This window comes from Antedon mediterranea, chromosome 10 (assembly GCF_964355755.1).
Source record: "Antedon mediterranea chromosome 10, ecAntMedi1.1, whole genome shotgun sequence".
Taxonomy (NCBI): domain Eukaryota; kingdom Metazoa; phylum Echinodermata; class Crinoidea; order Comatulida; family Antedonidae; genus Antedon; species Antedon mediterranea.
Genome location: NC_092679.1, coordinates 338,189 through 349,784, shown reverse-complemented (window position 1 = coordinate 349,784; position 11,596 = coordinate 338,189). Strand labels below are relative to the sequence as shown.

Below are 11,596 nucleotides of genomic sequence, written 5' to 3'. Positions count from 1 at the left end.
AATTGACCCTTTGTTGTTGTATTTGTCTAACATGTGCAGTGTATTACAGGCTTACAAAGACCATGACCTAAGTCTGATGTTTTAGACTTAGTTCCTGTTCTCAGACTTATCTAAATACTGTAGTATTAGGATTGTGTTGCTTCCCTAACCAAGTGACTTATACAGAAAGGTGAGTTCAGTTTTGACTTATCAAACACCACATTACATTAAGCTACCACACAAATCTAGTACTGTACTGGATTGACCTTGTGAGTTTATCAGATCTGTTATTGTGTTGCTTCATATCAGAAGATCTACTACAGTATAAATACCATATCTAACACTCTGCCTCCATACATTACAAACACATTTTATAAATACTATATCTAACACTCTGCCTCCATACATTACAAACAAATTGTATAAATACAATACCATATCTAACACTCTGCCTCCATACATTACAAACACATTTTGTTTCATTTGTCTATGTTGTTTTTTTGTTAATAGGCCTACATATTTGTCCTATTTAGTTAGGATGAGTAATAACTCGATGTTTGATAAGTGTATTGTCGGAGTAGACGTTGGAGGAACAAACACAGATGCCGTTGTTTTGCATGGCGACCGTGTTCTTGGGTCTGTGAAGGAACCAACGACAGACGATGTGACTACTGGCGTTAAGAAAGCTATTAGTTCTGCTCTTCAAGATGCTTCTGCTAATCATGGTTTGATTTTCATTTCAATAATAATTCAAATGTAGTTTAAAACGTTTCCAGTACAATTCTGGTTATTTTTGATACCTCGTGTGTAGGCCTATGGGTACATGTATTAGGAAAAATGTGATAATGAACAACCATACAATCTCAACTTGATCCCCTCTCTTATATTAATTATCTAAAGCTCTGTTTACATTATCAAACATTTCTTGATGTGACGAAGAAATGTGATGTGCCCATATATGGACAAGATAATGTCATATCACTACCATATTTGGACACATCACACATTTTTGATAGTGTGGACAGAGCTTTAATGATTCTAATAAACAAATTGAGATATTTATTTGTTTATTTCAGGTACATGCTCAATAGCACAGGTAAATGTCGGTACAACACATTTTGTGAACGCTGTTGTGCAACGACGCGGACTGGTAAAGGTTGCGGTTATTAGGTTGTGCGGTACTGCATCAGGAGCTTTGCCTCCTTTTAGCGATTTTCCTGATGATCTTCGAAAGGTACGCAATATTTCTTCCATCATGGAATTAGAACAAATACAAAAACGTAATTGTCCCTGAATTTTTCAAATTAAATTACAGTTTGATGTTCTTTTCCTTTATTAGCCTTTAAGTAGACAAAATGTTAACACTTGATTAATTTACAGGTTGTGGAAGGACCAACATATTTGGCAAATGGAGGATTCCAAATTGATGGACGGCCAATCACAGATGTTGATGACGATGAGATTAGATCGTACATCAGTGATATCCAAGCAAAAGGACTAGTACATATTGTTGTCAGTGGCGTTTTTTCCCCAGTAAATCCAGAACAAGAACAACTAGTATGTATCTATGTTTATGAATACCTGTCATGGTCGTAGCCACCAGTACAGTTTTTCACAGAGATATTTGACAACCTTGAGGCCCGCACAGAGATTGTTCCATTTTCGTGCAATCACCGAACTACTTTATTTCTCTTAGCTACGGTACTGTCTGGTGATAAACTCCTTTTAAATTTATTATTACCAATCATAATCAACATTTTTTTTGATTTTTTAAAAAGTGATTTAAAAAGTAGAGCAGTTATCCCTTAAAACGATAAAGAAACCTACACTGGATTATTTTAATACAATGCTTAAAAATTCCAGTATTATCAACTTAGCTTTACAAATGATTTGTATTTTCAGTTCAAGTACTACTTTAATACTACTATAATCCTAGGATGAACTATGTAGTATGTGTGTTACAGAATATAGACTATGCTGAGTGATTAATAACTTGTATTATTAATATACTTAGAAGAGATCTAGTAAAACAATGGGTATTAAAGTATTAAGTTGTCATTTATTTTTAGTCAATTCAATTTAATATAGCAATAATATCGAATTATATAAAATATATTTATAGAATTTGTTCTATTATGTTTGTAAACTATATATTAATTTAAAATTAGAGTTTAATGTTTTATGAAAGATTAGATGGTATCACATGCTATTTCTACACTAAAGTAATGTTTTAATATGTGTACTGTGCCTCTTTGAATATGTCCATGAAAAGGTTGCTATGATGTTTTTTATTTTTTATTGTTACAGGTTAGTGGTGTTGTTAAGGACATATTTCCCATTGCTCAAATCACTTGCTCACATACAGTTGGCCAAATAGGTTTGCTAGAACGTGAGAATGCTGCCATTCTTAATGCGTCTCTTCAACCGTTGTGTCAGAAAACCGTAGAAGCATTATCCAAAGCCTTGCTTGATATTGGAATAACATGCCCTTATTATTTGACGCAAAATGATGGAACAATAAAAAGGTAACATTCTAAATAATGTGTTTATTACAGTTTATGACCAAATATAATCCCTGTTTTCAGTATAATTCCACCTTCTAATTTAGGATATATTCTAACACAAGACAAGGTAAATTCTAGGGATATACTGTATTTTTATTGTTAGTTTTAAATGTGCCTTACCTTTTATATTATTAATTTATTTTCTTACAGTTCGGAGCAGACCAAGTCATTCCCTGTACATACATTCTCATCAGGGCCTACAAATTCCATGAGGGGTGCTGCATTTCTCTCAGGTGGGTAAAGATCTATTTAACTATACATTAGGCGTATTTGACTGGTTGCTTACAAGGTTCTCAATTTGCTCACCAAAAATCTAGTCACACTGCTCAGATAGAAACATAAATATATATCCTAATGATAGTGCAGGTTTGCTCTATTCATTTAGATGTTACAAACTATTGTAAAACATTAATTCATTCTAATTTCAGTCAAAAATAGGATTTTCAGTTTTGTTGTTAATTAACAATCTGTCTGAGTTTATTGTTTATCTTCCACTAATATTTGTATTTTTTAGATATTAAAGATGCAGTAGTAATTGATATTGGCGGTACAACTTCAGATGTTGGGTGTCTCATAAATGGTTTCCCACGAGAGGCGTCAAGTCATATTAAGATAGGAGGCGTCAGTACCAAGTTACGCATGCCAGATGTGATGAGCATTGGTCTTGGTGGAGGGTCAAAGGTTGAGATCAACACCTCTTCCGTTGATGTAAGTTTCTTTTTAAAATATAACGCAGTGGTCTATCCTAGTTATAACTATTTGTATAGCTGGATTCAACTTAGTTTTACCATAAATTTTATGAGGGGGGGGGGGGGGGTGGGGATTAGGATTAGTAGGACAGCAAACTTCAGTAGACTACTACTCTACTATACAGTTCTAAATTATGTATTTACACCAGGGTCAGGTCAATCGATGTGCCTGGTAAGGTGAGGAGCGAGGACACATGTCCCAATATTTCCACATGCGTACAATGAACTGACATGACATAGTTTGGTCATTGGTCGCAAATCAAAATCTCCTTATTACAAGTCCAGTGACTTATTATTTATTATTAACACAAGTTATAAAATCATGCTTCATTACAGCTGGTGTGTAAAGTAGGTCCAGAGAGTGTTGGCTATCAATTGGTGGAAGAAGCTATGGTGTTTGGTGGCCAGACACTGACCACTACCGACATTGCTGTAGCCGGTGGATGTGATGTTCTTGGAGATCGTAAGAAAGTGGAGCATTTGAAAAAGGAGGAGATTACAACTGTGATGAATCGTATGAAAGAAATGATTGAAGAAGTTGTGGATCAAATGAAAGTAAGAATTACAAAGTTTGTTGATGCTTTCTCTAATTCCTAATGTTCTTGTATCCTTAGGCAAGATACCTTACTTATCTCTCTCCACCCAGGTGTATAAATGGGAACCTGTTTAGATCAAGACACAACTTTGCGCTGATTACTAGCTGCATTTTAATGGGAGTATGTTTCCAATACGAGGTAAAAAAAAAAATCCAGGATATTATTATTATTATTTTTATTCTGTAAACCTTTAAATTCTAATTTCAGTTAAGTAGAGAAGCCTTGCCGTATGTTTTAGTCGGTGGTGGCAGTATTTTATTGGATGAGAAGAACTCGTTAGAAGGGGCTACAACGGTTATTAAACCGCCACATTATCAGGTTATTCATTTTAATTTCATTTTCAATTGTTATTATCTATAATAAATAAACTAAACAAAGCCTTAGATAGTGTATTGAGTATATTCAGTAATAGATTATTTCATACTGTTTATCAAGGTTGCAAATGCAGTTGGAGCAGCCATGAGTCAGATTGGAGGAGTACACGACACCATTGTGAACTTGTCCAACATTAGTAGGGAGGATGCAGTTGCAGAAGCAAAGAGGGTTGCAATCAATGAAGCTGTAAAGAATGGAGCTGACTTATCTACAGTAAAGGTAGCAAACACCTGCAACTTGAAAAAAACTTTTTTGATAAATGAATTCACCGGGAATAATAACACGCCCACATTCCTGCCATGAATTCACCGGCGGGAATAATAACACGCCCACATTCCTGCCATGAATTCACCGGCGGGAATAATAACACGCCCACATTCCTGCCATGAATTCACCGGCGGGAATAATAACACGCCCACATTCCTGCCATGAATTCACCGGCGGGAATAATAACACGCCGACATTCCTGCCATGAATTCACCGGCGGGAATAATAACACGCCCACATACCTGCCATGAATTCACCGGCGGGAATAATAACACGCCCACATTCCTGCCATGAATTCACCGGCGGGAATAATAACACGCCCACATTCCTGCCATGAATTCACCGGCGGGAATAATAACACGCCCACATTCCTGCCATGAATTCACCGGCGGGAATAATAACACGCCCACATTCCTGCCATGAATTCACCGGCGGGAATAATAACACGCCCACATTCCTGCCATGAATTCACCGGCGGGAATAATAACACGCCCACATTCCTGCCATGAATTCACCGGCGGGAATAATAACACGCCCACATTCCTGCCATGAATTCACCGGCGGGAATAATAACACGCCCACATTCCTGCCATGAATTCACCGGCGGGAATAATAACACGCCCACATTCCTGCCATGAATTCACCGGCGGGAATAATAACACGCCCACATTCCTGCCACAATTTTCCTTCCTCCATTTGTCTGTTCTTTTGTTGTTTTTTTTTTATAAGGATAGCCATTTATAGTAGCTAAAATGTTTAATTTTGATTTTAGATTACTGAAATCGAAGAAGTTAGTCTTACTTATGTGCATGGCTGCACACGTATAAAGGTTAAAGCAGTCGGTGACCTCAAGTTGACCCAGCAATCAGTAGATTGTTCTCAAAGTTCAATTCCTTTTCTATCTTGTACAGTGGATGATGGAAAACCGGCAGGATCTGAACCTTCCAAGCAAATATTAAAAAACGAGCAAGAAAAATCGGTTGTTACAGGTACATCTTTTGTTTAATTAAACTAGAATATATGGAAAAAACTTTAATAACAAGTGGCATAAAAAGTTAAAACAATTTGATTATTTTACGCTGCTCTGAGTAAATAAAGTGTTTAGTCAATCTGACTAAACACTTTATTTTCAGTTATGTGGATTCTGATGTACAGTACCTAACGTTTTATTTTACTGTATTGAGTGAGTCCAGAGTCTCTCCTGGTTATTACTATTATTTACCACAAATTTAAAACATAACGATGAATTAATGTTATCAAAACCTTTTATAAAGCTAAGGTTCTTCCTAATGACAAAATGCAAATGTCTTATCCTTTATTAGGTGTAAAAAATGAAGATCTTTCACAACCAGTAGTTGACAAAGAAACCGGTGAATGGCTCTTAACAGAATACGATATTGAATGCATTAGTGTTGGCGCTGGAATATTGGGGTGTGGAGGAGGGGGTAGCCCCTACCTTGGACGTCTACGTGCACAAAAGCTTCTCAAAGAAGGCAAGAAGATCAGAGTAATTGCTCCAGAGAGGTAAATAGCAATTGTCTTATTCTTACAGTAGTTTCAGAAAACATGATGTTTAGATGTTTAAATCTAATTATGTTTGTATAACTTTAGGATAGGTTGTGGTAAAGTGGCTGTTTGTGCCTTCATGGGGTCACCAGGAGTTTTGACTGAAAAGTTGATGAGTGGAAGAGAAATGTTGGAGGCAATCAAATGTCAACAGGAAATAATTAATAGGTCTACTGAAGGATCATGGGATATCAAAGGTTAGAGTAGCATTAATTATTATGCATTAATTCAAAATACTGCAACATTATTAAATCTATTGCTAAACTACAAATACTTTATTGATCATTTCCAAATATTTGATGAGTTACCAATCTTCAGCTCTATATTTGATGAAATACAATTCAAATGAATTAAGTGTTGATATTAATTGTTGATATTGTTATTTGATTGCCTGTTCATGATATTACTGTTACTGGTCCTGTGACTGGGTGTGGTCATAGCGTCATTTAGAAATTGAACATTTCACCAATTCTCTCGACAAGCTAACATATTTATGAACTTTTTAGTCAATTCGTTGACATTACCTACAGATTTTCTTCATTTCTTTTGTACTGTGAATATGTACTAAAATGAACTATTTTAAACTGATTTTAGAAGTCAAATCAGGTGATGGCATTCGATACATTGACAATTACAGCACTGTAGACTCTAGAGAAGAAACCAAATGCAAGAACACAGCTGATAGAATAGTAGGTGTGATGAGTGCAGAGATTGGTGGAATGAATGCTGTGGAACCTCTAGTAGTTGGTGCACTTCTAGACTTACCTGTTGTTGATTGTGATGGTATGGGACGTGCCTTCCCAGAGTTACAGGTGGGCACAAATTCAATTACCATGGTATAATAATAATAATATGAAATATTTATAAAGCACTCTTGAAAAGAATAACTATTGAAATAGGTGAGTTTTCAGGAGAGATTTGAATTTAAAAGGGATGAAGTGTGGTATCAGTATTTAAGTATGGCAAAACATCTCAAAAACAATCTCACTCTCACTTGAATCCACCATTAACGTCCTTATTTCTATGTTTTCTTCTGAATTTTAGATGTTTGTTCCATCTATATATGGTAAGTCGTTGACCCCATGCTGTCTTGTAGATGACAAAGGTCAGCAAGCTGTCGTACTTAAAGCTGAAACACCTAAACAACTTGAGGATCATTTCCGCAAAACAGTTGTATCTATGGGGTAAACATTTTGAGTTATTTTATTAGTAAAGCCCTGCCTACACTATCAAACTTGGGACAAAAAAACGTGATGTGCCCATTTATAGTATGGACATGGTAATGTCGTTTCACTACCATATTTGGGCACATGACACATTATTTGTCAAACTTGCTTGATAGTGTAGACAGAGCTTTAGGAAAGACATACAGACATGTATTCAAGATATGAAGGAATGGAGATCTATCAACGGAGAGTTGTTGTTATCTAATTGTTGTTGTTATACATATCTATTTAAACTTTAATAATACTATATATAGCAACGTCTCAAAAATACTTTCTTATTTATTTCACTTCACCTGATTTATGCGTTTTGTCGACAGGTGTTCAGCGGCTTTGAGCTTCAATCCTTTAACTAAGTCCGAAATTTTAGAAAAGAGTGTTCTGTACTCATTAAGCCGAGCTCGCCATCTTGGACACAAAGTTCTATCAGCTACATCATCCCCGATCGATGCGATTATAACAAAGGAAAATGGAACTCTATTGATAATAGGCAAGGTATGCATTTTTTCCATTAGAGTTAATAATAATGAATGTGTAATTAGGAAGCTTTAGTTTTGGCGATGAGCGACTACCAAAGTATGTAACTGTGTGCACATTGGAACATGTTTCTTCACTCCCCACCTCGACTCTGTTTTGATTGAACACATTTATTGACCTGACCTCGTTAGGTCATGGGTCGCAACTCGAAAAACTTCCTGAAGAAACACTTTCACATTCTATTTACTTTAGTCTATATAGACAGAAACAAACAAATAATAATAAAACTAAAATGTTTTCATAATTTAATAGTTCATGTTTTCCCTATTTTCTATCCAGATTTCTAATGTTGCACGAAAGACTAACGAAGGATTTGACAAAGGAAACGTGACAATTGAGGGCACTTTAAAATGGAGTCAAAGCACACTGAATGTGGAGTTTCAGAATGAAAACTTGTTGGCAAGGAAGACAACCGCACAATGCACTGAAATGGTAGGGATATTTACATGCTTTCTTTTTCAAGAAGTAACTAGTGTTGAAATGGAGTATAGTAACACAGACCTATAAAGACATAGATTGGATAAACATCCTTATGGAATACTCTTCCACAATGAATCAAGAATGCCAATTCTATTGCCATCTTCAAACAATTGCTGAAAACCCATCTCTTTCGCATAACATATGAAATGATGTAATTTCCACCTTGTTTCAAGCCTTGTGGTTGTAGCATTAGTGAAAATTTATTTTGGTTAAGCTCTATACAAAAGACAAATATTATAATAATACAGGATATTTTCAATTCAGTTTCATTACAAACTTTTATTTCTAGTTTGGAATTGGCATATTACATATAATTACATTTTCTTTTTACTACCATTTTTTACATTGAGTTGAATGGATTTTATGTTATTTTAGATTGTTGCTACTGTTCCAGACCTGATCTGTATCGTTGATTCTGATAATGGTCAACCAATCCCAACAGATGAGTTGCGTTACGGTTTACGTGTAGCTGTTCTTGCAATACCAGCCTCTCCAGCACTAACAACACTGCAAGCCCTCCAGGTTGTTGGAACAAGTGCATTTGGTATTCAAGAAAACTTTCAACCAATTGGAATGTACAATACACCATCTTTAATTCCAATTCCATGATCCGAATTTACTAAATTTTATTCAATGTTGGTAATGTTTTCTTAAATATGCCTTTGAAATAATCTGTATATATATATATACAATAATGCGGTCTGCGCATGTTACCTCAATACATATTAAGCCCTACAACAGTCAATTTTTTTTTTCTGAGAAAAAAAACTACAGGGTAATTTTTAAATGACATTAATTTATTTTTAGAATCATTTTTGTCTGACACAGTATCTTAATGAATTGCTACAATCAGATTTCACACTTTTCTGGACATTGTAGTGCGTATATAGACTATAAATATGTTTAAAATATGGGAAGCATATGAAATGTTCTTGTTTTTTTATGAATCAGTACAGGGATTTTTTTTTTTTAAAGCCAAATATATATCATTCAAAAAATCCCTGTACTGTACATGACTTTTTTCGATAATTGGCAATTTTCGACCTTTTTATTTTTCGACATAATTGGGTTCTATGGTACTATAAGATGATCATAAAGCAATATATGATCATATACAGCAATAAAAACGCATAATAATTGAATTTTAAAAACTTGATATTTTGGCCATTTTTAATCGCGTGCAACGCAACTCTTTTCCTTTCCTAGACTATGGGAGCAAATACCAAATGACATACTTAAAAGATTCACAATCAATTTCAATATTTAAGGCTGCTCTAACAAAACACTATATTTCATGTTATGTATAGTTTATTTGAATTTATGTATATGGTTTTATCTGAACTGTTTGTATTGTATGGAGTGAGTGCAGAATCTCTTTGGTTATTTTTACATTGATGACCGAATAAATATTATTATTATTACAGCTCACTATGTCGGTAAACACAACTTGTATAAATGACCTTGTCTTGATATCAGTTTCATCTAGCTAAGTCAATTTTTCAGAGTATATTTCTTATGGCCAGGACTTGATGTGGTTATGTTTTTCACAATGCGCAATAAAAAATTATGCGGTCTTTCTACGCTCGATTTAACGAAATCACGTTTGTAATCATATCTTTCACAAGCATGAATCACAATTAAATAAAATTTGGTACTCATAAATTTCAGGTCATATTTCATCATATGGCAATACAATTACGTGTGTAGCACATACCGGTATAATGTCAACATTTATTTTTGATGAAATTAAAGTACGTTTCAGCCAAATTTAGGCCCCTTAAGCATTACAAAAATAGCAATGAGTGCGCAGATTTTTTGCACGCACACTGCATGTTAAATGTTAATATGCACTATTTTGCGGCCCGATTTCTGTTTTACAACCTTTCTTAAATAATGTTATCATATTTAATTCAATTTCCAACTCGAAATTACGTTATACGAGCACGTCAAAAGTGACTGCATGATGTTTGGTGTGCGTGTACTGCATGACGATTGGTACTGTGTACAGAATGACCATTGGTGTGTACTGCATGACGATTGGTGTGTACTGCATGATAAATGTGAACTGAAGGAAGAAGAGGCGTTCCATAGTTATAGACACTCAAAACGTAAAATTCAGCCGAATTGTGAGTACAGTATTATCAGTATGTAAGTTTTCGTAAAAGATATGCCCAGTCCCACTAGGTCCGTGTGCATTATCTAATCTTATCTCGTGTAGGGATATAGGCCATTGCCATTCTAATCTCCGTCTGGTTGTATGATATAAACATGGATTCCATGATGTAAATAAATATCCTAGTACATAATAAATGTTATGCGCGATTTGAACGATTTGCGCAATTTGAAATTGCGCAAAAAAAATCCTTGCGCAATTTGAATTGAAACATGTGTTTCAAATTGCGCAAGCAACGTATTAAATTGCGCAAGTAATCTGCAAATTGCGCAAGGTTTTTCGACAGATTGTGAAATCATGCACACCCATATTTTTATAGTAATTTCTAAGAATGATTCAAAATTAAAGATAAATATCGCATTTCCTTATTTTAGTAGTGCAAATATTGTTATAAGTTAGCATACCGACGAAGGAAAACGAAGCGGTGGTGTTCCACCAGGCGGGCGCGGCGCGGGCGGCCGGCTATACTACTCTAGCCTAGCTAGGGTCTGGACTACTGATACTGACTAGGTTACATGGCCTAGCTTAAACTAATATTAAAAACTTAATTTTTACATTTATTTTGATTTATTTCAAGTTACAGTGATAATATTATTTAATTGTAATAATAAATGTTATGTATTTATTATACACATGTTATCTTCGCATTTATTATGTTTTATTTTGAGTTATTTAGTTTCCAATAAATTATTATAATACCGATTGTCTGGTAGAATTTTGTTGCGCAATTTGAAAATTTACAGTTCGTTTTCAAATTGCGCAAAGGTGTCATATTGCGCAAGAACTATCTTGCGCAATTTACAAATTGTGCAGCGCAATTTAAAATTGCGCAAAGATTTTCTTGCGCAATTTGAAATTGCGCAAGTTGATTGCGCAATTTGAAATTGCGCAAAAAAATCTTTGCGCAATTTTAAATTGCGCAAGAATTCTTTGCGCAATTTCAAATTGCGCAAGGATTTTTTTGCGCAATTTCAAATTGCGCAAATCGTTCAAATCGCGCATAACACAAACATCTTATTAATTTGTTCTTACCTGAAATTATAGCCAATCCGTTGACGTATCATATTTCCATTGTCAGTAACGCGTT

At 34.9% G+C, this 11,596-nt stretch overlaps 1 protein-coding gene across 1 annotated transcript; it reads left to right on the top strand.

The window, feature by feature from the left end:
• The first annotated feature begins 47 nt into the window (after positions 1 to 47).
• On the top strand, positions 48 to 11,139 carry LOC140060755 (uncharacterized). The gene is made up of 18 exons (XM_072107095.1): positions 48 to 169; positions 490 to 704; positions 1,056 to 1,213; positions 1,360 to 1,536; positions 2,287 to 2,504; positions 2,694 to 2,776; positions 3,058 to 3,251; positions 3,629 to 3,847; positions 4,096 to 4,206; positions 4,324 to 4,482; positions 5,303 to 5,519; positions 5,853 to 6,054; positions 6,142 to 6,293; positions 6,691 to 6,908; positions 7,141 to 7,280; positions 7,640 to 7,814; positions 8,136 to 8,288; positions 8,712 to 11,139. The coding sequence occupies exons 2-18, from the start codon at positions 518 to 520 to the stop codon at positions 8,943 to 8,945; spliced, it is 2,997 nt and encodes a 998-aa protein (XP_071963196.1). The 5' UTR covers positions 48 to 169; positions 490 to 517; the 3' UTR covers positions 8,946 to 11,139.
• Positions 11,140 to 11,596: the final 457 nt, after the last annotated feature.

Excerpts from the sequence above, each read along its gene's own strand:
- LOC140060755 (XM_072107095.1), top strand. The coding sequence starts at position 518 with ATGAGTAATAACTCGATGTTTGATAAGTGTATTGTCGGAGTAGACGTT. Across the intron at positions 3,848-4,095 it reads AAGTTGTGGATCAAATGAAA|TTAAGTAGAGAAGCCTTGCC; the intron begins GTAAGAATTACA and ends TTCTAATTTCAG. Across the intron at positions 5,520-5,852 it reads AGAAAAATCGGTTGTTACAG|GTGTAAAAAATGAAGATCTT; the intron begins GTACATCTTTTG and ends ATCCTTTATTAG.